Below are 27904 nucleotides of genomic sequence, written 5' to 3'. Positions count from 1 at the left end.
CTGCCAAGATAAGAAGGTCGAGCGTGTCTCTATAAATGTTGGGGAAGAGGGGACTGAACAGCAGAGGCAGAGATATGATTTCACTCGTGGTTGCAGCTTTGCTCCTGGCTCGTGGTAAGCATCACTGGCCTGAGGCTAGACCGAAGGCTGATTCTAGAGTTTAATTGATATTTATTTCTTCGTCCACCCCGAAAGATGCTGCCTCCTTGCTGAGGTGTGGTCTCCTGGGCACAGCCAGCCTTCTGGAATCTCACCCAAGTGGTCAGTCTCTGTGCATAAACCCAAGTGGGGTTCATCAGCGAGATAGTCAATCGGAGAGGGGCGGGGGTGGGGAGAGGGTGGGGAAGGATCACATCTGAACCTGACTCCAAGATCAGTTATAATCCTGAATGGGTCTCAGACACAGGAAGTGGGTAGCTGGCTGGAGATGGGAAAAGATCAGCTTGTCAGTGGGGGACGGGGGAGGTTGCTTGAGAGGATCAGGGGGAGGGTTGTGGAATTAATCCAGCACAAGGAGGAGACTTTATTTTTATTATTCGTCCACGGGATGCGAGCATCACTGTCAACGCCAGCAGTTATTGCCCATTGCCTTTGAGAAAGTGCTGGCGAGCTGAGCCGCTGTGATGCAGGAGGTCGATACACTCAGAGTATTGTTAGAGAGGGAGGTCCAGTGAAGGAACGGCAAAACATTTCGCAGTCAGGCTGATGTGCGGTTTGGAGGGAAACCTGCAGCTGGTGGCAGGTGTCTGCTTCCCTCGTCCTTCCAAGTGGGAGAGGTGGCGGGGTTTGGGAGGAGCAGCGAAGAAACTTTAGCACATTGCTGCTGCTCATCTTGTGGACGGTACACACGGCCGCCCCTGTGCACTGGTGGCGAGGGCAGTGGATATTTAATAAGCTGGGTGGGGTACCAATCAAGTGGGCTGCTTTGTCCTGGATGGTGTTGTTGGAGCTGCACTCATCCAGGCAGATCCATCAAACTCCTGACTCGTGCATTGCCGATGGTGAACAGGCTTTGGGGAGTCAGGGGCAGAATTACTCTGCACAAAATTCCCTGCTTCTGGCCTGCTCTGGTATTGTTCAGTTTCGCGGCAATGGCAACCCCCCCCCCCCCCCCCCCCCCAGGATGTTGATAGTGGGGGATTCAGCAATGGCAATGCCATTTAATTCCATTGTTATATTCTCTCTTGTTGGGGATGGTTTTATTGTTTGGAACTTCTGTGGCGCGAATGTAACTTGCCACTTGTCAGCCCAAGCCTGGATATTGTCCAGGTCTTGCTGCATTTGGAGGTGGACTGCTTCATTATCTGAGGAGTCGTGAATGGTGTTGAACATTGTGCAGTCATCAGCAAAAATCCCCACTTCTGACCTTATGATGGAAGGGAGGTCATTGATGGGTGTGCCTAGGACCCTGAAGGACTCCTGCAGCGATAGTCCGGCTATGAGATGATTAGCCTTCAAAATCCACAGTCATCTTCCTTTGTGCCAGGAATGATTCCAGCAACCTGCTGGCCCTGCTGACCTCACAAAGGATGACTGAGGCCCAGGTCAGAATTCCTTTGGGATCCCACCGACAATGAATAGCGTTTATACCTGTTCCAATGATCAACCCGTCCACTGACAAAACCAGCATCAACATAACTGAGGATCAGCCACAATTGAGTGGGAAATGGAGCTGGTCCATTTTAACTGTTCATCTGCTCCTTTCCCAGGTGTGTGGGGTGAGTCACAATTGCCCCCTTCGTCTCTACCTGACACCTGCACACGAATGCAGTTCCTGGCTAGTGAGAAATAGCAATCCTGACAACCCTGTCTAGCTGACTGGCCCAGAACTGCCCTAGCCCTGCTGGATGCGTTAAATCAGCACACACTGGCAATTGCGCCTTCCTGGTTGGTATAGCTCAGGCACTGGCTACAGGCTAGTGCAATAACTCGGCGTGAGCGATCTGAGGCATGTCAGCACTGAAAGTGGAGTCAAAACTGGGAGTTCAGAGACAGCTGTCAAACAGTGGGTACTCCCAGCCCAGAGACACCCCAATAAGGCCAGGGGGAAGGTGCAGGGGGCTGGGATTGATTGGTTGATTGGGCGGGTCTTTCAGTGAGCCAGCACCGGCGTAATTGGCCATATGGCCTCCTCCATGTTGTCTGATTCCGCCCATTCTATGACTCTGTGCAAAGTTTGTTCCAAAATGCAGTTTGGGTTGAAGGTGAGTGCTGTCTGTGTTGCAGCCTATGGATGCGGTTCTCCTGCTGTTCCACCTATGACCTCCAGGGTTGTGGGCGGGGTGGACGCACAGCCCCACACCTGGCCGTGGCAGGTAAGAGATCCTTTTCCACATCCTCAAAAAAACAGAAACAAAAAGACATCGGCGGAGTTTCACGTAAATTTACATCGTTCGATTTTAGATTCTTCCACTCCCTCCCCCACCTGCGGATGTGGACCACTTGCCATGTGGAGTCCCAGTTATCAAATCCTCGTCCTGCTGTTTTTACTTGTGAACTAGTTAGCTTTTGTCCCTTGTTGAGCATAAACATGATCTCCCTAATCTGTAACCGCAGATCAATTGGTGTCGCTTAGACGCAAAATTAATTTGCAGGTAAATTGCTTACTTGTTTGTTTAACTGGGAGCTTCCACCAACTCTGCTGCGACCTCTTGATCATTCCTTAATTATTTCGACATAAGATTTCAGCAGTAAACCGCACGGAGGTGAGGCAGCACAGTGGTTAGCCCTGTTGCTTCACAACGCCACAGTCCCGGGTTCGATTCCCGGCTTGGGGCACTGTCTGTGTGGAATTTGCATGCTCTCCCCGTGTCTGCGTGAGTTTCCTCCGGGTGCTCCGGTTTCCTACCACAATAGTCCCGAGAGACCTGTTCGGTGAATCGGACATTCTGAATTCTCCCTCAGTGTACCCGAACAGGAGCCGTAGTGTGGCGACTAGGAGATTTTCACAGTAACTTCATTGCAGTGTTAATGTAAGCCTGCTTGTGACACCAATAAAGATTATTATTATGACCCCACCCCTTCCCCCTGGATTTCTGTGAGCCTGCTCCTGTGGCAGGTATGTAACTCTGGGACAATGATTAAAAACAGCGATTTGCACCAATTCTCCATGGTTTCCATCAGTACGAGCATTTGAAAGAGGAGCAGGTGCAGACCATTCAGCCCCTCGAACATGATCCACCATTCAATCTGACCATGGCTCGTTTTCTTCCCCAGCTTCATTTTACAGCCCACTCTCAGTATTCCTTGATTCCCAGAGAGACCAGGAAACTGTCTGTCTCAGCCTGAGGTACATTCAGTGCTGGAGCATCGGCAACTCTGTAGGGTCGAGAATTCAAAGATTCACAACCCTTTGAGTGAAGAAGTTTCTTCCTATCTCAGTATTAAATAATCGGCCCTTTATTCTGAGATTGTCCCCCTGTGTTCTGGGTCCCCCCCCCAGCCTCGAGGAACGACCCTGGTTCAGCCCCTTCAGAATCTCCAAAGCCATCACCCCTCACTCTTCCAAACAACAGAATATTGGCTCAGTTTTACTCAGCCTCACATAGCAGGACAATCTTCTGCCGACGTTACAGTGGCCGATCTGGAAAATTCCACAGGAATTCCCCCTCCCCCACTTAATAGCAGACAACCCAAACGCAAAGCCTTTGTGCTAATTCCCATCCTTGTGTTCAAATCCCTCCGCAGCCCCTACTCCCACCATCTTGTAAATTCAGGCCCACCACACTCAGATCCCCTGTGCCTCCTCCAATTCTGGCCTCTTGCACCGACTCAATTTCCATTGCTCTGCCTTTGCTGGCCCTGCCTTCAGCTGCTGAGACCCCTGGCTCTGAAATTCTCTGCTTTCTCCTCTCCACCTTCTCTCTCCTCCTTCAAGGCCCACATTAAACCTATCTCATTGACCAAGCTTTCGGCCATCTATTATTTGTGTGACCTGGTATCAAATTTTGTTTGACCATGCACTTGTAAAATGCCTTCAGGTGTGTTAGTTTGTTCAAGGTGCTTCATAAATACGAAACAGTGGACTGCGTTGGAATATGTGCAATTTTCTAAATAAGAGGAACACCGCCATCTCCTGGTGGTTAAATAACATCGCAGCACCAGAAGATCTATGCATCAAAAGTGAGAGTAAAATTCCTCCATCTTGACTTCTGGGGCGAGACTCTCCGACCCCCCCGCTGGGTCGGAGAATCACCGGGGGCTGGCGTGAATCCCGCCCCCGCTGGTTACCAAATTCTCCGGCACCGGATATTTGGCGGGGGTGGGAATTGCGCCGCGCCGTTTGCTGGCCCCCCCCCCCCCCCCCCCCCCGCCCCCCCGCGCGATTCTCCGGCCCGGATGGGCCGAAGTCCCGCTGCTAGAATGCCTGTCCTGCCGGCGTAGATTAAACCACCTACCTTACCGGCGGGACAAAGTGGCGCGGGCGGGCTCCGGGGTCCTGGGGGGGGCGCGGGGCGATCTGGCCCGGGGGGGTGCCCCCACGGCGGCCTGGCCCGCGATCGGGGCCCACCGATCCGCGGGCGGGCCTCTGCCGTGGGGGCACTCTTTTCCTTCCGCCTTCGCCACGGTCTCCACCATGGCGGAGGCGGAAGAGACTCCCTCCACAGCACATGCGCGGGGATGCCGTGAGCGGCCGCTAACGTTCCCGCGCATGCGCCGCCCGGAGATGTCATTTCCGCGCCAGCTGGTGGGGCACCAAAGGCCTTTTCCGCCAGCTGGCGGGGCAGAAATTAGTCCGGCGCGGGCCTAGCCCCTTAAGGTTGGGGCTCAGCCCCCAAAGATGTGGAGCATTCCGCACCTGGTCTATTTGATCCAGGGGTGTGGGTGATGCTACTCCAGGCGATTGATTGCCAATTCCTAATTGCCATGCAAAGGTGGTGTGGGCCTGCATATCCACCGTCCATCACAGAACTTTGGGAGGCATTACTGTCATGATCGTGTTAGCTAGGGGATTCCAGGATATTGAACCCGCCATGATGAATGGGAACATATGTCTAAGTCAGGATGGTGCACGATTTGAAAGGTTGCATGAAGTTGATAGTAAGCCCACAATAATGTTGCTATTGTCCTCCCCGGTGATTAGAGATTGCAGGAGGGAGATGCAGTTGACATAGCCTTGCCCAGTTGTTACAAGGTACTGTGTCGGAAAGGGTGCATGTGGGGGTCATGGTGGTAGAGGGGGTGGAAGTTGAGTCCAGTGCTTCCATCGCTGATCAAGTGAACTGCTCTGTTCTGGATGGTGTCAAACCTCTTGAGCATTTTTGAGTCTCCACCTGGCCATCACAGTCCTGACGTGTGCTCTGTAGAAAGTGGGTAGGCTTTGAGGAATCCAAAGATGACCCACTTGTTGCACAGTTTCTGCGCTGCCAACCCGTTGATCCTGCCCAGTTAAGCTTCTCGGCAGCGGTGGCCCCATAAGGTTGATGGCGGTATTGGCCAAAGTGAGGAGGAAATATTTTGGCCACTTCTAAGACATCTCCCTGTTTCCAATTATTCCGAGAACACTGCACCAAATATTGCTAAAAGCAAATTCCTGCAGGTGCTGGAACCTGAAGCAGAAACAGAAAATGCTGGACCATCTCAGCAGGTCTGACAGTGTCTGTGGGGAGAGAAGGGAGCTAACGTTTCGAGTCTGGATGACTAGCAAATTCATGGGTGTACCCCAAATTATTCAGGGAACCTTAATATGTAGATTTCCCTCCATTAAGAAGGGTATAAAAACAAATTTACATAGTTGGGTAATGCCAACTACATCTGTGGAGATGAAGATGAAAAGCAATCCGCAGTCACCTGTTGCAATGGTGCTGGAAGATAAGCTGATGTTGAAGACTGGGGGAGGGGATACGCTGTCTTCTTTCTGTCTACGGTCCTGAATGTGAAAACTCCCTGGATTTCCAAGCTACTGGATGATGACATTAATGTCACGAAATATGACAATGGCCATTTTGTTTTTTTGTGGGGTTTGGGGGACGGCAGGGCAGGGCAGGGCGGGGGGGGGGGGGGGGGGGGGGGGGGGGGGCTGCATTTCAATTTCAAATCCTGCAGCATGATTTGTTTCTTTTGTTTCGCATTTACCAAGGTCTCGCTCCAATATTTAAAAACTGATCATTGGGCCCACACTTGTGGAGGATCCCTCATCGCAACCAACTGGGTCATGACTGCTGCTCACTGCATCAGGTGAGTTTAGTCACTAACAGCTCGACGGTCGACAGTTGCCCGACACTTCGTTTCATTTCAGCTTTCATTACTTTCCATTTTCATCCTGTTGTTCCTCTAAAGCTGCTTTTGCAACATCCCGCGCACATCATTTGTAACCTCATCGGATGAGGAGATGGGGGAAGATGATATTCATCGTGAGGGGGTGACGAGGATGCCATAGATCGGGAGGGTAGAGGAGAAAGGGAAGAGCAATTTTCAAAGGGGAATTGGATATACTTCAAAAGGGAAAAGCAACCCAGGAGGAAAATAAAATGATTAAACGGACGAATACTGGTCCAAACTGATCTTGTATACGTTAAAATGGAACATCAGTAAAACAGGAAAAACAGGGGCGCGATTCAGCGGGCTTGAGTTAAAGTCCGCTGAACGGCATAATTAGCGGAGTGTTTCTTGGCGTCTCCAATGGCGTGGGAGGCCCCCTCACCCTCTTGGGTGCCGTTACGCCTGGCCCACGTTTGTGTGGACCAGTAATAAATGGCGCTTTAACGAGGTCTCCCAGGCGTGGCTGGTGAATCCAGGTATTTAAATGAGCAATTCTGTCATTTAAATATTCAGAATCTTGAGAGACAATTAGGGCGTCACAAATCTCGAGAGAGGGAGAGAGGCCTCTCGCGAGATTCAACGGCCTCTTCCCAACACCAAGTCAGGCGCGACAAGGCCGCTGAATCGCAACCAAGAATTTTGGTCCGAACTGGTCTGGAATACTTCAAAATGGAATACCAATAAAACGTTGAAATAAGAATACTGGTCCAAAGTGTTCTTCTCCTTCTGAGAAATGAATTGCTCTGGGGATAGAGCAAGAGCAGGGAAATTGGATATCCCTTTCAAGAACCAGCACTGGCAAAATGGACTGGTCTTTATCTGAGTGCTTGCTGAGAAGGGGAGTAAATTTTTAAAAAACTTACTGTTGGGGGTTTCCAGCTGAATCCGCTTGGAGTGAGGACAGAGTGACTGCTGAGTAAGTAGTAAAGATTTAAATTGTTTGCACGGGCCCATAACAGCTGATTGCTGTTTAGTGCGGGGCGCAGTGGTTGCTGGTTAAGTGTTTTATTTTTACCTGTATTTAAGTTGGGCGGTTCCTAAACCCGAGACACTACACTTGTAGTGTCTCTCACCCTTCCACCTCCTCTAACCTAAGGGGGTGAGTGAATATCAGGTAAGCTCTTTCTTGCTTTTTCTTGTTTTTACTGCAAGTTATCTAGAGGGGATGGCAGGGAAGGCAGTGCAATGTTCCTCCTGCAGAATGTTTGAGGTGAGGGACGCCGTCAGTGTCCCTGCTGATTTCACCTGTGGGAAGTGCACCCATCTCCAGCTCCTCAGAAACCGCGTTCGGGAACTGGAGCTGGAGCTGGATGAACTTCGGATCATTCGGGAGGCAGAGGTGGTCCTAGATAGTAGCTTCAGGGATGTAGTTACTCCGAAGAATCAAGATAGATGGGTGACGGTGAGAGGGGCTGGGAGGAAGCAGTCAGTGCAGGGATCCTCTGTGGTCATTCCCCTCAGTAACAAGTATACCGTTTTGGATACTGTTGAGGGGGACGACCTACCAGGGGTAAGCCACGGTGAACAGACCTCCAGCACTGAGTCCATCAATGTGGCTCAGAAGGGAAGGAGGGAGAGCAGGAGTGCAATAGTTATTGGGGACTCGATAGTTAGAGAGACAGATAGACGGTTCTGTGGCAATGAAAGAGACTCACGGATGGTATGTTGCCTCCCGGGTGCCAGGGTCCGTGACCTCTCGGACCGTGTTTTCAGAATCCTTAAGGGGGAGGGGGAACAGTCACAAGTCGTGGTACACATCACCAACGACATAGGTAAGAGAAGGGACGGGGATTTAAAACAGATATTTAGGAAGCTAGGGTGGAAGCTGAAAGCCAGGACAAACCATGTTGTTATCTCTGGTTTGTTGCTGGTGCCACGTGCTAGCGAGTTGAGGAACAGGAAGAGAGTGAAGATAAACACGTGGCTGCAGAGATGGTGTCGAAGGGAGGGTTTCAGTTATGTGGATAATTGGAGCACATTCTGGGGAAGATGGGACTTGTACAGACAGGACGGTTTGCACCTGAACCACCAATATCCTGGGAAGGAAATTTGCGACGGCTCTTCGGGGGGGTTTAAACTAATTTGTCAGGGGGTTGGGAAAACGAGCTGTAGTCCAGAAGTCAGTGTTGAGAGTAGTGAGGTACTGAGGAGGGTATCAAGGTCGCAGGAGTGTACCGGCAGACAGGAAGGTGGGTTGAAGTGTGTCTACTTAAATGCAAGGAGCATCCGGAATAAGATAGGTGAACTTGGAGCGTGGATTGGTACTTGGGACTACGATGTCGTGGCCATTACGGAGACATGGTTAGAACAGGGACAGGAATGGTTGTTGGAGGTTCCGGGGTTTAGATGTTTCAGTAAGATTAGGGAAGGTGGTAAAAGAGGTGGAGGAGTATAGCATTGTTAATCAAGGATAGTTTCATGGCTGTAGAAAGGCAGTTCAAGGGGATCTGCCTACTGAGGTAGTGTGGGCTGAAGTTAGAAATAGGAAAGGAGCGGTCACGTTGTTAGGAGTTTCCAATAGGCCCCCAAATAGTAATAGAGATGTGGAGGAAGAAATTGCAAAACAGATTATGGATAGGTGTGGAGGTCTCAGGGTAGTTGTCATGGGTGACCTTAACTTTCCAAATATTGATTGGAACCTCTATAGGTCGAACAGTTCGGATGGAACAGTTTTTTGTACAGTGTGTGCAGGAGGGTTTCCTGACACAATATGTGGATAGGCCAACAAGAGGTGGGGCCACATTGGATTTGGTACTGGGTAATGAACCGGGCCAAGTGTTAGATTTGTTTGTGGGAGAGCACTTTGGAGATAGTGACCACAATTCGGTGTCTTTCACTATTGCAATGGAGAGGGATAGGGCCATACGGCAGGGCAAGGTTTATAATTGGGGGAGGGGTACTTCTGATGCGATTAGGCAAGAATTAGGGAGCATGAGATGGGAACAGAAACTGTCAGGGAAAGGCACAAATGAAAAGTGAAGCTTGTTCAAGGAACAAATACTGCGTGTCCTTGATAGGTATGTCCCTGTCAGGCAGGGAGGAAATGGCCATGTGAGAGAACCATGGTTCACAAAAGAGGTTGAATGTCTTGTCAAGTGGAAAAAGGAAGCGTATGTAAGGATGAGAAAACAAGGTTCAGTTGGGTCGCTTGAGGGTTACAAGGTAGCAAGGAATGAGCTATAAAAAAGGGCTTAGGAGAGCGAGGAGGGGGCATGAGAAGTCCTTGACTGGTCGGATCAAGGAAAACCCCAAGGCTTTTTACTCTTATGTGAGAAATAAAAGAATGACCAGGGTGAGGTTAGGGCCGGTCAAGGACAGGAGTGGGAACTTGTGCATGGAGTCAGAAGAGATAGGAGAGGCGTTGAATGAATACTTTTCTTCAGTGTTCACCAAGGAGAGGGGCCATGTTTTTGAGGATGAGAGTGTGATACAGGCGGAGAGGCTGGAGGAAGTAGATGTTCTGAGGAACGATGTATTAGTAATTTTGAAAAACCTTAGGGTCGACAAGTCCCCGGGCCAGATGGCATATATACTCTGATTCTTTGGGAGGCAAGGGATGAGATTGCAGAGCCTTTGCCTTTGATCTTTAGGTTCTCACTGTCCACGGGGATAGTGCGAGAGGACTGGAGAGTGGCGAATGTTGTTCCTCTGTTCAAGAAAGAGAATAGGAATGACCCTGGTAATTATAGGCCGGTTAGTCCTACTTCGGTGGTCGGTAAGTTAATGGAAAAGGTCCTGAACGACAGATTTATGACCATTTGGAAAGATGCAGCTTAATCCGGGATAGTCAACACGGATTCGTGAAGGGTAAGTCTTGCCTCACAAATTTGATTGAATTCTTTGAAGAGGTGACTAAGTGTGTAGATGAAGGTAGAGCAGTTGATGTCGTAAACATGGATTTTAGTAAGGCGTTTGATAAGGTTCCCCATGGTCAGCTCATGAAGAAAGTAAGGAGGTGTGGGATAGAGGGAAATTTGGAAATTGGATAAGTAACTGGCTATCACATAGAAGACAGAGGGTGGTGATGGATGGAAAATTTTCAGACTGGAGACCAGTTACCAGCGGTGTACCACAGGGATCAGTGCTTGGTCCTCTGCTATTTGTGATTTTTATCAATGACTTGGAGGAGGGGGCTGAAGGGTGGGTCAGCAAATTTGCTGATGACATCAAGATTGGTGGAGTAGTGGATGAGGTGGAGGGCTGTTGTAGGCTGCAAAGAGACATTGATAGGATGCAGAGCTGGGCCGAAAAATGGCAGATGGAGTTTAACCCTGATAAGTGCGAGGTGATTCATTTTGGTAGGAAAAGTTTGAATGCGGATTACAGGGTCAATGGCAGGGTTCTGAGGAACAGAGAGATCTTGGGGTTCATGTCCACAGATCTCTGAAGGTTCCCACACAAGTGGATAGAGCCGTGAAGAAGGCCTATAGTGTGTTAGCGTTTCTTAACAGGGGGCTTGAGTTTACGAGCCGTGGGGTTATGCTGCAACTGTACATGACCCTGGTGAGACCACTTTTGGAGTATTGTGTGCAGTTCTGGTCACCTCACTATAGGAAGGATGTGGAAGCATTGGAAAGGGTGCAAAGGAGATTTACCAGGATGCTGCCTGGTTTGGAGGCTAGGTCTTATGAGGAAAGGTTGAGGGAGCTAGGGCTTTTCTCTTTGGAGTGGAGGAGGATGAGAGGCGACTTAATAGAGGTTTATAAGATGATGAGGGGCAGCATGGTAGCACAAGTGATGAGCACTGTGGCTTCACAGCGCCAGTGTCCCAGGTTCGATTCCCTGCTGGGTCAGTGTCTGTGTGGAGACTGCACGTTCTCCTCGTGTCTGCTTGGTTTACTCCGGGTGCTCCTGTTTCCTCCCACAGTCCAAAGGCGTGCAGGTTAGGTGGATTGGCCATGATAAATTGCCCTTAGTGACCAAAAAGGTTAGATGGGGGTTATGGGGATAGGGTGGAAGTGAGGACTTAAATGGGTCGGTGCGGACTCGATGGGCCGAATGGCCTCCTTCTGCACTGTATGTTCTATTTCTATAGAGTGGACGTTCAGAGACTATTTCCTCCAGTGGATGTAGCTGTTGCAAGGGGGCATAACTATAAGGTTCAGGGTGGGAGATATAGGAGGGATATCCGAGGTAGGTTCTTTACTCAGAGTGGTTAGGGTGTGGAATGGACTGCCTGCTGTGATAGTGGAGTCGGACACTTTAGGAACTTTCAAGCAGTTATTGGATAGGCACATGGAGCACACCAGAATGACAGGGAGTGGGATAGCTTGATCTTGGCTTCGGACAAGGCTCGGCACAACATCGAGGGCCGAAGGGCCTGTTCTGTGCTGTACTGTTTTATGTTCTATGTTCTGCTAAATGATTCCCTCTCCTACTTTTACTTATTCTTTCCCAGGACCTCAAAACTGCAGTAAACTATGGTTCGCCCCCTTCCTCCTCCAATTGAAAGGCATTTAACAGGCTCCTTAAAAGCCTCCTTCTGTGCCGTAACAGTTCTGTGGATTCCTTCGGCGAAATGGCGGGGGAATGGCACGGAATCATGTTGCTCGTTTGGAGAGGGGGTGCAGACACGATGGGCCAAATGGCCTCCTTCTGCACCGTAACAGTTCTGTAAATCTGTGTAAACCAAAGTGTGGTATAGGACAGCTACTACCCTTTGACTAATCTCGTCTTCACATCTACTCTTACCAATATTAGCGGGTCCGACATGATCGACCAATATCCCCATTATTGATTGTAGCAATGTCCGTCCTGTGCACTGAAAGCCCTGATTCTTTTCCTCGTTAAGCAAGAACAAGATGTACCGGGTGGTGCTCGGTAAACACAACCTCAAGACTTCAGAACTGGGATCAGTTTCAGTCGAAATTGCGCCGCAGAACATGTTTGTCCATGAGAAATGGAATCCAATTCTCGTTGCTCTCGGGTAAGCACCAATTTAGTTTCTAGCACTGAAGAAGGGGGTCTTAAGTCCCAATGTAAGTTAAGTCCAAGGGGATGGAATGGGGTGGGGGGGGGGGGGGGCGCTCTCGACGTAATATTTTGAGTTCCACATCATACTTCCACCTCTTGGACCACTTCAAAGTCCAATACCTCTTTGTGGATTTGTGCGTTAACTGGACAAGATTGCCCGCAACTTGCGTGGTAAGAGCACTCGTATAACACTCATTCAGACTCATTTACCAAAGGGCCCTCACTGTCCCAGGTGAGACTGCAACCCATCGATCTTGGCTGGATTTCAGGAATAACTAGACAGCATCTCTGTACCACCGAATATTGTCGTCTCCATGAATTTGGTTTTGATTTCAATAAATGTTGCTTTACTTTTTTTTACAAAACAAACGTTAGACCCTCCTGCATTTAACAGTATGTAGCAGCTTTGGCCATCCCATAAGTGAGCCAGGTAGGTTTACAGATCTCCAGCTGGTCAACCATGCAGACTGCTCATTAATGGTGGAGTGGTCGACTTATTGCCTGAAGGTTTTTTTTTATCACATAGGTCCAACCATGTTGACCAAAGCCCTCGTGGATAGGATGGTCTTAGCTGGACAAGTAATCGGATACCACAAGCCTTTCACCTAGTGAAACCCTGGCAGCACCTTGACACACGTTGGCCTTCATTGTGTCAACTTACATTTAAACTATTTTGATTGAGGCCAGCGGGATGTGTTCCTATGGGAAGAGGGTGTGCGCTTAATTCCTCACAAACCGAAGCCCACGGGATTGGTGTAAATCCCCCAGTTGCCTGAATTGTCGACTGTTTATGATGGGTTTCTCCATGCGTGGAGACACCCTGCTGACCAAGGTGTCTATCGGGACATTGTTGGTGCATTTCGGGATGGGGGAGTTTCGAGCTCAGTTAGAATAACAGTCCTTTTCCTGAAGGCTCACTTCGAACCTGCTGCCTGAGTTGGCGGGGCTGCTTTGCTGCTCAAAATGCTCATTTACTGCACTGCAGTGTTTGATCAAGCTACAAACTAGTCGTCGTGTGACTGACAAGATTCTGCGCAGTCCTCTCTATGTAAACCGGGTTAAACGCATTCCCACAGTGACAAGACTCCACTACCCTTACAAGCAGAAAATTAAGTATTGCGGAGAAAAAAAAGGGACAACTTTTTGTCAAATCTTTTCGTCTAGCACTCATCAGAACAATTTTCAAGAATACCAAACATAAAGGGAACAACAATTTATACTGTATGAGAAGAGAATGCTATTGGTTGGCAAGTGGAACTTTGATTGGTGAAGGCGTTTCCTTCGAGAATCCACTAGTTGATGGGGACAGGCAGCTAACTGCCAAGCATTTTTAAAATTTAAACCAGGCAGCTTGACTCTAATTTATCAAGACATTGTTTGAAAAATGTCTTTTTTTCAGCAACACAAGTTCTGTACTGCCAAATGACTATAAGGAGAAAATCAATTGTAACTATTGCGGTGCTTTAATTTTGCTCATTTCTTACATCCCTTCCCCTCCTGGCCATACTAGGTTATGTCAGGGTATAATTCCACAGGGACCAATAGCTCTGTGGCAGCTCAACCAAAGTAACATTTGTCATGTCTGACTTTTAACAATGCTGATATATTATTTTACCCTGTGCTGTCGTCTGGACACAAGCAACAGGAATGGGAACCTCGGTTTAGTTTTGAGGTCCCGATAGCAGTGAGTTTTTTTAACCCAAATTCCAATATCACACAGCACAGCCCTTATCGAAATGGGCTCAGTGGTTTTTGCAGTCTGCTGCTCCAGGAAACCAAACTTCCTGAAGATTCTCTGGCGAGGCCATTACAATTTTTTACATAAAGGTTAATGTAAATTCCTCCAGGAATATTGTTCTCTTAAACATATTATCTTAAATTTATATTGCTAAACTCCAGTGATGACCAGTGTCTTTTGATTCAATCCAACAGGTATGATATTGCACTCATCAAGCTTTCCAGTCCTGTGACTCTGAGCAATTCAGTGGAGCTGGGCTGCATTCCTGCTCCTAATACAGTGCTTCCCAACAACTATCCCTGCTTTGTAACAGGATGGGGTCGCCTCTACAGTGAGTGGTACACAAAGTATTTTCTTTGTACGGATGATAACATTGGATTTTTCCAAAGAGCACTGTCGAAAATTCAGCATGCTGTGCCCATATTGTTTCATCCCCAGTCGAAGTAGAGAAAGCCTATGATCGCGAAAGGAAGTGTTATTCTTTCTCAATATGTGCATAAATGTCACATAGGACTTGAGTAGGCCATTCGACCATCAAGCTTGCTCTGCCATTCAATAAGATCATGTTGATCTAGTTGTGGTCGGAACTCCACTTTCCTGACTGCCCCCACCTCCTCGCATAATTCCTGACTCTCTTGTCTATCAAAAATCTATCCAACTCAGCTTTGAATAGATTCAAGGATCCAGCATCCACTGCTTTCTGGGGGAAGACAATTCCCTGGACTAACCACCCTCGAAGATAATCAGAATTCTCCTAATCTGTCTTAAAATCTTACTTTTAAACTGTCCCCTTGCTTTAGTCCCTCCCACGAGGAAACACTCTCCCAGTGTCCCTTCCTATCAGTCTTCTTGGGATCTAACATTTTTCAACATGATCACCTCATTCTTCCAATCTGCTCCACTTTTCTTCAAGGGATAGGCCCTTCATCCCAGGAATAAGTCACGTGAAACCACTGCTAACATGTTTGTATCCTTTTTCAAATAAGGAGACTAAAACTGGACAGAGAGCTCCGTGCAGCAGCTCCCCTACATGACAGGCTGTGTGCAAGAAAACTTAGGAATATTTGGGATTGTTACTAATGGTGGAGAATATGTGCTTTGAGAACACATAAGCAATGTTGAACCACCTTTTGCATTTAATACGGTTCACTGTTCAATATATGTGTCCAGTGGTTTATAGTTTGAACCTCACTGATAGATTATTTCACTTACTGACGACAAGGAGATTGTGTCCAAAGGTGCTAACAATCCACTGGGGTGCAGTGGCAAGAGTTCTTTGCTCAGCTCCTGGGTGAGGAAAGCATTAAGCTCGGCTGTATTCCTGCCCTCAAATAGAAACATAGAAACAATAGGCCCTTTTGGCCCTTCAGGCCCGCACCGCCATTCATTATGATCATAGTTGATTAGGCTCAATAGTCTAATACCCTGCCAACACTTACCAAGGTTGACACATGGATAATAGCACCTTGGGCGAGTACCCCAAAGAGTCAACATCTTCAGGAAAGGATGGGAGATGATGAATGAGATTTTCTTTTAACAAGACAGCCGACTTCAACAATCTCAATTTGGTTCTCATTGCAGCGAATGGCCCCATTGCTGACAATCTCCAGCAGGCCCTATTGCCGGTGGTAGATCACGCAACGTGTGCCAAACTAGACTGGTGGGGCTTTGCCGTGAGAAAGACAATGATTTGCGCTGGTGGAGATGGCGTCGTTGCGGGATGCAATGTGAGTATTTTGGGAAGGGATGCACACAATGGGAATTCTAAGGATAGCTTCTGTTATTGAACAAATTGGACGAAAGGCAATGCAAGATTCAAACAAGTGTAAAGAGCAGAAAACACAAAACAATGAACTTGGTTTCAAAATTCAGGGGGTGGCACGAGAAGGGCAGGGTAAAATGCAGCAAGAAGCTCCATAATTTTAAGGGCCAGGGAAAGAATAGCTAGAGCTGGAGACGTGTGATGCGTTTGTCGAAGATTAGAAGGAAGGCTGCAACTGCCTCATGGCGTTGAGGACCCGGGTTCGATCCTGGCCCCGGGTCACTGTCCGTGTGGAGTTTGCACATTCTCCCCGCGTCTGCGTGGGTCTCACCCACACAACCCAAAGATGTGCATGGTAGGTGGATTGGCCGCACTAAATTGCCCCTTAATTGGAAAAAGTTTTTTTAAAAAGGCTGCATGTTGACAGTGCATTTAGTTTTAGTGGAATAACCATTGAGGAACCACAAACCCTTCCTAAATTAAGCAACAAAATTGGTATTGTAAAATATAGAATGCTACAGTACTTGAGGCCATTCGACCCATTATGTCGGTGTTGGAAACAGAAGAAATTAAGCTTTTTTCAACCAAGTTAATGTCCGGGCAAGCGTCCACACCACAGGTTTATGCCATCTCTCAAGGAAAATCCCAAATAGAATGCTTTCTGGTCAGTTGATTGATAGTTGAAGACATCACTGTCCTCTCCAGTCTGAGGAAATACCACTTCATTTGGGTGGATTTCCCTTCTAGAATCTTATGAAGTTGGAATTTCTCTTAAGATGCTGTAGGCATGGGCAGCACGGTGGTGCAGTGGTTAGCACTGCTGCCTCACGGCACCGAGGACCAGGGTTCGATCCTGGCCCCGGCCACTGTCCGTGTGGAGTTTGCACATTCCCCTCCGTGTCTGTGTGGGTCTCACCCCCACAACCCAATGATTTGCAGGGTAGATGGATAGGCCACGCTAAATTGCCCCTTAATCGGAAAACAATAATTAGGCACTCTAAATTTATTTAAAAAAAGATGCTATAGGCATGTAGATTCCATCAGCAGCCATCAAACCTGCGTTCTGAGTTAGAAAATGACAGATGGGTGGCAAAGCATGGGGTCAGATCAGGTCAATTGGACAGTGCCTCGGGCTATTAAGACCCAGCTTCATGCTCTTACAAGCCAAATAAAACTAGGTGAACTAATATCACATAGCATTCCAACAGCCAGGCGACTAGGGGCGCGACTTTGTAAAAAAAAAGAGAAACCCACTCACTAACCTTTCTCAACAGGGGGACTCTGGTGGACCTCTGAACTGTCAGGCTGCTGACGGAACCTGGGAAGTGCAGGGCATTGCCAGTTTTGTATCTAGCTTGGGTTGCAATGCCAAGAAGAAGCCCACTGTCTTCACTCGTGTTTCGGCCTATCATGACTGGATTACCCAGGTACGTTGTAGATACAACAGTGAATGGCTGATATAATCGATGGGACAAATTTTCTGGATGAGGTGGTACAACAGAATTGAATATCCCTGGGCATTCAAATTCACCTTATTGCATTAATATCCTACGCTAATACAAGGGTGTGTAGTCTTTGAAACTTTTAGAATCAACGGCTAGGAGACAGCCCCTTTAGCCCGAACTGGTCCATGCCAACCAAAAAGCCCATCTAAGCTAACCACATCTTATTTTTCCTCCGCTCACTATCTAATGTTGAGAACAGGGTCATATCTAGGGACACCTAAAAATGAGCAAGTCCAGGATAAGCCTCTACTTAGTCATTGGCATTCTGTGAAGCGCACTCCATATGGATAAAGAAAGTTGTTCTTTTAGTTCAGTTAAATTATATGTTGATCTTTACTGTGTGTAAATTTCAAGCGCCATTTCCAAGTTTCTTTTGCCAAAATTCTCTGCAGGTCATGCACCGGGCATTGACGCTAGCTGCAAATGATCTGCAGGGAAATCGGGGTGGGAGCAGTCAGCCAGCAAGGCTGGCTCAGAAATCAGTGCAATTTGGGCACTGTAAACTCAGTAATCCAGGAAACTCCAATGCTAATGTTTCATGACTCAGAGTCCTGGTCTCACTCATCTTCAGCGAGGAGAAATTAGTACTGGAGACAACAACATGAGTTAACAGTAACCAACAATATTATGAACAAAATAGTAGAGAAGTTTTGAACAGGATAACAGGTGGAATGAGATCACATGTAGATAAGTACGTTAAGCAAGGTTACTGTTCTTAAGCGCCTCATCAAATTAAGTATTAAGCTAATTAAAATTCTCTGACCCAATTCCTCTAATTGTGTCAATGGTTTGACTTTAAAGTCAAATTATTGCCATTCCTTTTCTGCAGTGCACTTGGAGCATAGCTTCACAGAAGCAGTAACCCTTTGTGCCTTTCCCAAGTGGTTGTTCTTTATACATCAGCCCAGTCAGTGAGCAGTGATGGTCTATTCAACCATGAAGCCATTGCATCTTCATGCAATGATAACCCAATTCACATTCCAGCAGGCATTGCTGATCAGGACCAGAAGCCGTGTGTTTATGTTTGCTTGGAATTAATTAATACAATTCTATATATACAGATAGGCGCTTCTGTGGCTGCGAAAAGGACTCCAGGATGGTAGTTTGCCTCCCTGGTGCCAGGGTCCTGGATGGTAGTTTGCCTCCCTGGTGCCAGGGTCCTGGATGTCTCTGAACGGGTACAAAGCATCCTAAAACGGGAGGGAAATCAGACAGAGGTCATTGTCCACATTGGCACAAATGACATAGGTAGAAAGAGTAGCGAGGTCCTGTAATGGCAATTTAGGGAGTTAGCTAGAAGATTAAAAAGCAGGACCTCTAGGGTAGTAATCTCAAGATTAGTCCCTGTGCCATGTGCTGGCGAGGCTAGGAACAGGGAGATAGTGCAGCTGAACACATGGCTAGAGAACTGGTGCAGGAGGGGGGCTTCAGTTTTTTGGATCACTGGGAAGTCTTCCAGGGTAGGTGGGGCCTCTACAAGGACGGGTTACACCTGAACTGGAGAGGCACCAATATCCTAGCTGGGAGGTTTACTAATATGGTTCGGGTGGGTTTAAACTAATGTAGCAGGGGGGTGGGAATCAGAACAGTAAGCTAACAAGTGTAGAGTCTGGGGATGAGCATGGTACCAGGGCCAGGCTGGCTAAGAGGAAGGGCAGGCTGGGGCAGGTCGAACTCAGTGGGCCTGGAGTATATCTGCATCAATGCACGGAGTACAACAGGTAAGACAGATGAACTTAGAGTCTTGATTCATGTGCGGAACTTGGATGTGGTTGCTGTAACGGAGACTTGGTTAAAAAAGGGACAGCACTGTGTGGGGAGTTGCAATACTGGTTAGAGAACACATTACAGTTGTACAGAGGGATGACACCATGGAAGAATCAAGTAACAAGACACGGTGGGAAGAACTCAGAAACAGGAAGGGTGCAGTCACTATTATGGGGGTGTACTCACATGCCTCCCAACAGCCCATGGGAAGTTGAAGAACAGGTATGTAATCAGATTCTGGACAGATGTACAAATAATAAGGTTGTTGTAGTGGGAGACTTTAATTTTCCTCATCATTGACTGGAAATCCCTTAGGATCTGGATGGTGAAGAATGTGTTAAGTGTGTCCAAGGTTTTTTGGAACAATATGTGGATAGTCCAACTGGAGAGGGGGCTATACTGGACCAATACTACGGAACGAGCCCGTCCAGGTTACCAAAGTTGAAGTGGGAGAACATTGGACGAGCAGTGACGACAATTCCATAAGCTTTCAGATACTCACAGAAAAGGACGCGTGTTGTCCGAGGGTTAAGGTGCTAAATTGGGGGAATGCTAACTACGACCAGATTAGGCAGGATTTGGAGGCTGTTGTTTGGGAGAGGCTGATTGAGGGTAAATCCACATTTGGCATGTGGGAGTCTTTTAAGGATCAGTTGATGGGAGTGCAGGACAGGCATGTGCTGGTAAAAAGGAAGGACAGGAAAGGCAGGATTCAGGAACCATGACGACCAGGGAAATTGTGAGTCTTGTCAAAAAGAAAAAAGATGCATAGGTGAGGCACAGGCAACTAAAAACAGATGAAGCATTTGAAGAATACAAGGAAAGGGCAGCATTGTAGCTCAAGTGGCTAGCACTGTGGCTTCACAGCCCCAGGGTCCCAGGTTCGATTCCCTGCTGGGTCACTGGCTGTGACGAGTCTGCACGTTCTCCCCGTGTCTGCGAGGGTTTCCTCCAGATGCTCTGGTTTCCTCCCACAGTCCAAAGACATGGGGTGCGATTCTCCACTCCCACGCCGGTTGGGAGAATCGCCTGGGCCGCCAAAATTTCCGGGGACGCCGGTCCGACGCCCTCCCGCGATTCTCCCAAGCGGTGGGAACGGCCCGGTCGGGTTTCGCGGGCTGCAGGCCGGAGAATCGGCGGGGACACCAAAAATGGCGATTCTCCGGCACCCCTGCTATTCTGAGGCCCGGATGGGCCGAGTGGCCAGGCCAAAACGGCGGGTTCCCCCCCCCGGCGCCGTCCACACCTGGTTGCTGCCGTCGTGGGCGGTGCGTGAACGCTGGGGGGGTGGCCTGTGGGGGGGCGAGGGGGGAACCTGCACCGGGCTTCACCTGGAATGTGGGGTGGCCTGCGATCGATGCCCACAGATCGTCGGACCGTCCTCTCTGAAGGAGGACCTCCTCCCTTCTGCGGCCCCGCAAGATCCGTCCCCCATCTTCTTGTGGGGCGGACTTAGAGAGGACGGCAACCACGCATGCGCGGATGACGTCCGTTATGCGGAGCCGGCCGCGTCATCTATGCGGCGCCGCTTTTACGCGGGCGACAAGGCCTGGCGAGTAGATGACGCGGCCCCGATACTGGCCCATTGTCAGGTCCTGAATCGGTCGGGACCGGGGCCGTTCCGCGCCGTCGTGAACCTTGACGGCGTTCACGACGGCGCGGCCACTTCGGCGTGGGAGTGGGGAATCCCGCCAATGCAGTTTAGGTGGATTGGCCATGATAAATTGCCCTTAGTGACCAAAAAAAAGGTTAGGAGGGGTTATTGGGTTGCGGGGATAGGGTGGAAGTGAGGGCTTAAGTGGGTCGGTGCAGACTCGATGGGCCGAATGGCCTCCTTCTGCACTGTATGTTCTATGAAAGTAGAAAAGAGTTCAAGCAGGGAGTTAGGAGGGCAAAAAAGGGGTCACGGTCCTTGGCAGACAGGATTAAGGAGAATCCCAAGGCATTGTATACATATATTAGGAACATGAGTGTAGCTAGAGAAAGAGTTGGTCCACTCAAGGACGAAGGTGGGAAATTGTGTGTAAAACCAAAGGAAGTAGGTGAGATTCTTAATGAGTATTTTGCATAGGTATTCACAAAGGAGGAACACGTTGATTGGTGGTGTCTCAGAGGGATGTGTAAACACTTTAGAACAGGTCGTTATTGCAAGGGAGGAAGTGTGAGGTGTGTTAAAAAGCATTACGGTTGGCAAATCTCCAGGGCCAGGTGGCATCTATCCCAGATTACTGAGAGACACGAGAGATGAAATCGCTGAGCCTCTAACAGAAATCTTTGTGTCCTCATTGTCCACTGGTGAGATTGGAGGATAGACAATGTCATACCATTATTTAAGAAGGGTTGCAAGGATAACCCGGGTAATTATAGGCGAGTGAGCTTGACGTTAGTGACAGTGAAATTGTTGGAAAAGATTCTCAGAGGTAGGATCTACGCACATTTGGAGGATCTGTGCACATTTGGAAGTGAATGGTTTTATCAGTGACAGACAGCATGGTTTTGTATGAGGCTGGTCATATCTCACTAATTTAATTGAGTTTTTTGAGGTGACCAAAAATGATTGATGAGGGAAGGTCTGTGGATGTTGTCTACTTGGACTTAAAGCATTTGATAAGGTCCCTCATGGCAGGCTGGTGCAAAAGATTACATCACATGGGGCCGGGGTGAACTAGCTAGATGGATTCAGAACTGGATTGGCCATAGAAGACAGAGGGTAGCAGTGGAACGGTGTTTTTTCCGAATGGAGGTCTGTAACTAGGGGTGTTCCGCAGGGGTCAGTACTGGGACCTCTGCTCTTTGTAATATATATATTACAAGGGGGCACGAGTTCATGGTGGGGAGGGGGGGGGGGGAATAGGTACAGTGGAGATGTGCGGGGTACGTTTTTTTTCTTCCATAGAGGGTGGTGGTGGCCTGGAATGCACTGCCAAGTGAGGTGGTTGAGGCAGATATGTTAGCGACCGTTCAGAATTATCTGAATAGGCACATGAACAGACAGGGTATAGGATACAGGCGGTTGGCCTAGATAGGACACATGAACTGCGCAGGCTTGGAGGGCTGAAGGGCCTGTTCCTGTGCAGTTTTGTTCTTTGTTTAACCATGTTCTGATTGTGTGGGTTTTATGGCTCATTCGGCTATGACAAAGGTGTGACGGGCACGTGTTTTTGCAAAACAGATTACTCAAGGTGAATATCCAAAATTGCCATCTCCCTCAACACAGTAAGCATCAAGACATGAAATAGACACTGCGGACCTGTTAGTCCCACACAATTGCTTTGTGAAAGTGTTGATTCTGCCACAATCACCCTGAAGCTATTAACTCTGCTTAATCCCACAGACAATGGCAAACAACTGAGTGAGTCACAAAAGGGGTGCACGATTCAAAGTGGATTTTCTCTACAAATAAAGAAATTATTTGCTTCTATCTGCTTGGTTTTTTTTCCCCCTTCCCCAAAACTGATGGTTTATGCAGGTCAAATCCAAATGCACACCGGTCTTAAACTACAGAACATCTAGATGAATCTAAAATCCATAGGCTTCTATTCTCGTTAAGCTAATAGCATGCAAATCACTAAAGCACTGCCCTCACTTTTTACTGGTAAATATCCATTCAGGTCAGCTCCCTACCATTCAAAAGGTTGGAAGCATGGTGGCAGTGGTTAGCACTGTTGTTCCACAGCACCAGGGACGGGGGTTCGATTCCCGGCTTGGGTCAGTCTGTCCAGAGTCTGCAGGTTCTCCCCGTGTTTGCGAGGGTTTCCTCCGTCTGCTCCAGTTTCCCTCCACAAGTCCCGAAAGACGTGCTTGTTGGGCGAATTGGACATTCTGAATTCTCCCTCAGTTTACCCAAACAGGGACCTTAGTGTGGCAACTAGAGGATTTTCACAGTAACTTCATTCCCGTGTTAATGCAAGCCTACTTGCGACACTAATAAAGATTATCATTAAGTAGTTCTCAGCCGAATCAAAGCTTTGTTCTTGATCCCTAATTGAGCCACCATGCAGCCAGTTTGAAAGCAAGACATTATTGTTTTGAACGTTTGACAAGGCTTTCATTAATAGAGAGCGATGTATGGTATCAAACCGTCTGCCACTGCTCTGTTTAAAATGAATGAACAAAAGCATCTAGTTTGATGTAATTTGCAGTCAGAAATTATGGCCTCTTCATCCTCAGCAGTATTGAAACGCATTGCCTCACCTTCAATCCCGATCAGCGCACAGGGGTTCTCCCGAATTCTAATCAGACTCTGGTGGTTCAAAGGCACTAAATGACTATAAATTGTTCTTGGATGGCATATCCTGGGCGCGATTCTCCACTCCCACGCCGGTTGGGAGAATCGCCTGGGCCGCCAGAATTTCCCGCGACGCCGGTCCGACGCCCTCCCGTGATTCTCCCAAGTGGCGGGAACGGCACGGTCGGGTTTCGCGGGCCGCAGGCCGGAGAATCGCCCGAGACACCCAAAACGGCGATTCTCCGGCACCCCTGCTATTCTCAGGCCCGGATGGGCCGAAGTCCCGACGGCGTGACCCCAGTTCACGCCGTCGCCATTCACACCTGCTATTTAAAGTCGTCAGCCAGTCGTGCTGGCTGACGCTGAGCAGGGAGGAGGTGAGCGAACTGTAGCGCAGCGCCCGGAGACCGGGTCGGCTTCCCTGAGAAGGCTGCGGCCAAAGGGGGGGGTGCGGGAGAGTGTGCAGGTGGGAGGGGGGAGCGGGAGAGTGTGCAGGTGGGAGGGGGGGGTGAGGGAGAGTGTGCAGGTGGGAGGGGGGGGCGGGAGAGTGTGCAGGTGGGAGGGGGGGCGGGAGAGTGTGCAGGTGGGGGGGGGAGGGGTGATGTGGCAGGTCCGGGAGGCTTCCAGCATCCCGGATGGCTTCATCTGCAGAAAGTGCACCCAACTGGAGCTCCTCACAGACCGCATGGTTCGGTTGGAGCAGCAATTGGATGCACTTAGGAGCATGCAGGTGGCGGAAAGCGTCATAGATCGCAGTTATGTAAATGTGGTCACACCCAAGGTGCAGGCAGAGAAATGGGTGACCACCAGAAAGGGCAGGCAGTCAGTGCAGGAATCCCCTGTGGTTGTCCCCCTCTCGAACAGGTATACCCCTTTGGATACTGTCGGGGGGGATAGCCTATCAGGGGAAAACAGCAGCAGCCAGAGCAGTGACACCACGGCTGGCTCTGATGTTCAGAAGGGAGGGTCAAAGCGCAGAAGAGCAATAGTAATAGGGGACTCTATAGTCAGGGGCACAGATAGGCGCTTCTGTGGACGTGAAAGAGACTCCAGGATGGTATGTTGCCTCCCTGGTGCCAGGGTCCAGGATGTCTCCGAACGGGTAGAGGGCATCCTGAAGGGGGAGGGCAAACAGGCAGAGGTCATTGTACATATTGGTACTCACGACATAGGCAGGAAGGGGCATGAGGTCCTGCAGCAGGAGTTCAGGGAGCTAGGCAGAAAGTTAAAAGACAGGACCTCGAGGGTTGTAATCTCGGGATTACTCCCTGTGCCACGTGTCAGTGAGGCTAGAAATAGGAAGATAGAGCAGCTAAACACGTGGCTAAACAGCTGGTGTAGGAGGGAGGGTTTCCGTTATCTGGACCACTGGGAGCTCTTCCGGGGCAGGTGTGACCTATATAAGGACGGGTTGCATCTAAACCGGAGAGGCATAAATATCCTGGCCGCGAGGTTTGCTAGTGTCACACGGGAGGGTTTAAACTAGTATGGCAGGGGGGTGGGCACGGGAGCAATAGGTCAGAAGGTGAGAGCATTGAGGGAGAACTAGGGAATAGGGACAGTGGGGCTCTGAGGCAGAGCAGACAGGGAGAAGTTGCTGAACACAGCGGGTCTGGTGGCCTGAAGTGCATATGTTTTAATGCAAGAAGTATTACAGGTAAGGCAGATGAACTTAGAGCTTGGATTAGTACTTGGAACTATGATGTTGTTGCCATTACAGAGACCTGGTTGAGGGAAGGGCAGGATTGGCAGCTAAACGTTCCAGGATTTAGATGTTTCAGGTGGGATAGAGGGGGATGTAAAAGGGGAGGCGGAGTTGCACTACTGGTTCGGGAGAATATCACAGCTGTACTGCGGGAGGACACCTCAGAGGGCAGTGAGGCTATATGGATAGAGATCAGGAATAAGAAGGGTGCAGTCACAATGTTGGGGGTTTACTACAGGCCTCCCAACAGCCAGCGGGAGATAGAGGAGCAGATAGGTAGACAGATTTTGGAAAAAAGTGTAAAAACAACAGGGTTGTGGTGATGGGAGACTTCAACTTCCCCAATATTGACTGGGACTCACTTAGTGCCAGGGGCTTAGACGGGGTGGAGTTTGTAAGGAGCATCCAGGAGGGCTTCTTAAAACAATATGTAGACAGTCCAACTAGGGAAGGGGCGGTACTGGACCTGGTATTGGGGAATGAGTCCGGCCAGGTGGTAGACGTTTCAGTAGGGGAGCATTTCGGTAACAGTGACCACAATTCAGTCAGTTTTAAAGTACTGGTGGACAAGGATAAGAGTGGTCCTAGGATGAATGTGCTAAATTGGGGGAAGGCGGGAACTGAAGAACATAGATTGGGGGCGGATGTTTGAGGGCAAATCAACATCTGACATGTGGGAGGCTTTCAAGTGTTAGTTGAAAGGAATTCAGGACCGGCATGTTCCTGTGAGGAAGGATAAATACAGCAATTTTCAGGAACCTTGGATAACGAGAGATATTGTAGGCCTCGTCAAAAAGAAAAAGGAGGCATTTGTCAGGGCTAAAAGGCTGGGAACAGACGAAGCCTGCGTGGAATATAAGGAAAGTAGGAAGGAACTTAAGCAAGGAGTCAGGAGGGCTAGAAGGGGTCACGAAAAGTCATTGGCAAATAGGGTTAAGGAAAATCCCAAGGCTTTTTACACGTACATAAAAAGCAAGAGGGTAGCCAGGGAAAGGGTTGGCCCACTGAAGGATAGGCAAGGGAATCTATGTGTGGAGCCAGAGGAAATGGGCGAGGTACTAAATGAATACTTTGCATCAGTATTCACCAAAGAGAAGAAATTGGTAGATGTTGAGTCGGGAGAAGGGTGTGTAGATAGCCTGGGTCACATTGAGATCCAAAAAGACGAGGTGTTGGGTGTCTTAAAAAATATTAAGGTAGATAAGTCCCCAGGGCCTGATGGGATCTACCCCAGAACACTGAAGGAGGCTGGAGAGGAAATTGCTGAGGCCTTGACAGAAATCTTTGGATCCTCACTGTCTTCAGGGGATGTCCCGGAGGACTGGAGAATAGCCAATGTTGTTCCTCTGTTTAAGAAGGGTAGCAAGGATAATCCAGGAAACGACAGGCCGGTGAGCCTTACTTCAGTGGTAGGGAAATTACTGGAGAGAATTCTTCGAGACAGGATCTACTCCCATTTGGAAGCAAATGGACGTATTAGTGAGAGGCAGCATGGTTTTGTGAAGAGGAGATCGTGTCTCACTAACTTGATAGAGTTTTTCGAGGAGGTCACTAAGATGATTGATGCAGGTAGGGCAGTGGATGTTGTCTATATGGACTTCAGTAAGGCCTTTGACAAGGTCCCTCATGGTAGACTAGTACAAAAGGTGAAGTCACACGGGATCAGGGGTGAGCTGGCAAGGTGGATACAGAACTGGCTAGGTCATAGAAGGCAGAGAGTAGCAATGGAAGGATGCTTTTCTAATTGGAGGGCTGTGACCAGTGGTGTTCCACAGGGATCAGTGCTGGGACCTTTGCTCTTTGTAGGAAATATAAATGATTTGGCGGAAAATGTAACTGGTCTGATTAGTAAGTTTGCAGACGACACAAAGGTTGGTGGAATTGCGGATAGCGATGAGGACGGTCAGAGGATACAGCAGGATTTAGATTGTTTGGAGACTTGGGCGGAGAGATGGCAGATGGAGTTTAATCCGGACAAATGTGAGGTAATGCATTTTGGAAGGGCTAATGCAGGTAGGGAATATACAGTGAATGGTAGAACCCTCAAGAGTATTGAAAGTCAAAGAGATCTAGGAGTACAGGTCCACAGGTCATTGAAAGGGGCAACATAGGTGGAGAAGGTAGTCAAGAAGGCATACGGCATGCTTGCCTTCATTGGCCGGGGCATTGAGTATAAGAATTGGCAAGTCATGTTGCAGCTGTATAGAACCTTAGTTAGGCCATACTTGGAGTATAGTGTTCAATTCTGGTCGCCACACTACCAGAAGGATGTGGAGGCTTTAGAGAGGGTGCAGAAGAGATTTACCAGAATGTTGCCTGGTATGGAGGGCATTAGCTATGAGGAGCGGTTGAATAAACTCGGTTTGTTCTCACTGGAACGAAGGAGGTTGAGGGGAGACCTGATAGAGGTCTACAAAATTATGAGGGGCATAGACAGAGTGGATAGTCAGAGGCTTTTCCCCAGGGTAGAGGGGCCAATTACTAGGGGGCATAGGTTTAAGGTGAGAGGGGCAAGGTTTAGAGTAGATGTACGAGGCAAGTTTTTTACGCAGAGGGTAGTGGGTGCCTGGAACACGCTACCGGAGGAGGTGGTGGAAGCAGGGACGATAGTGACATTTAAGGGGCATCTTGACAAATACATGAATAGGATGGGAATAGAGGGATACGGACCCAGGAAGTGTAGAAGATTGTAGTTTAGTCGGGCAGCATGGTCGGCACGGGCTTGGAGGGCCTAAGGGCCTGTTCCTGTGCTGTACATTTCTTTGTTCTTTGAGGGAGAGTGTGCAGGTGGGAGGGGGGTGTGGGAGAGAGTGCAGGTGGGACGGGGGGCGGGAGAGTGTGCAGGTGGGAGGGGGTGCGGGAGAGTGTGCAGGTGGGGGGGGGGGTGCGGGAGTGTGTGCAGGTGGGAGGGGGGGGTGAGGGAGAGTGTGCAGGTGGGAGGGGGGTGAGGGAGAGTGTGCAGGTG

At 48.9% G+C, this 27904-nt stretch overlaps 1 protein-coding gene across 1 annotated transcript; it reads left to right on the top strand.

The window, feature by feature from the left end:
- The first annotated feature begins 34 nt into the window (after window positions 1-34).
- On the top strand, window positions 35-22427 carry LOC140392786 (chymotrypsin-C-like). The gene is made up of 8 exons (XM_072478418.1): window positions 35-114; window positions 2227-2315; window positions 6080-6177; window positions 12053-12187; window positions 14167-14303; window positions 15554-15699; window positions 17009-17161; window positions 22341-22427. Exons 1-8 carry the CDS (start codon window positions 36-38, stop codon window positions 22356-22358), a joined length of 855 nt encoding a protein of 284 aa, XP_072334519.1. The 5' UTR covers window position 35; the 3' UTR covers window positions 22359-22427.
- Window positions 22428-27904: the final 5477 nt, after the last annotated feature.

The sequence above is a fragment of the Scyliorhinus torazame genome, chromosome 16 (assembly GCF_047496885.1).
Source record: "Scyliorhinus torazame isolate Kashiwa2021f chromosome 16, sScyTor2.1, whole genome shotgun sequence".
In the NCBI taxonomy this organism is placed as follows: domain Eukaryota; kingdom Metazoa; phylum Chordata; class Chondrichthyes; order Carcharhiniformes; family Scyliorhinidae; genus Scyliorhinus; species Scyliorhinus torazame.
This window is presented reverse-complemented; position numbering and strand designations above follow the sequence as displayed.

Excerpts from the sequence above, each read along its gene's own strand:
- LOC140392786 (XM_072478418.1), top strand. The coding sequence starts at position 36 with ATGTTGGGGAAGAGGGGACTGAACAGCAGAGGCAGAGATATGATTTCA. Across the intron at positions 115-2,226 it reads AGCTTTGCTCCTGGCTCGTG|CCTATGGATGCGGTTCTCCT; the intron begins GTAAGCATCACT and ends TCTGTGTTGCAG. Across the intron at positions 15,700-17,008 it reads GCGTCGTTGCGGGATGCAAT|GGGGACTCTGGTGGACCTCT; the intron begins GTGAGTATTTTG and ends CTTTCTCAACAG.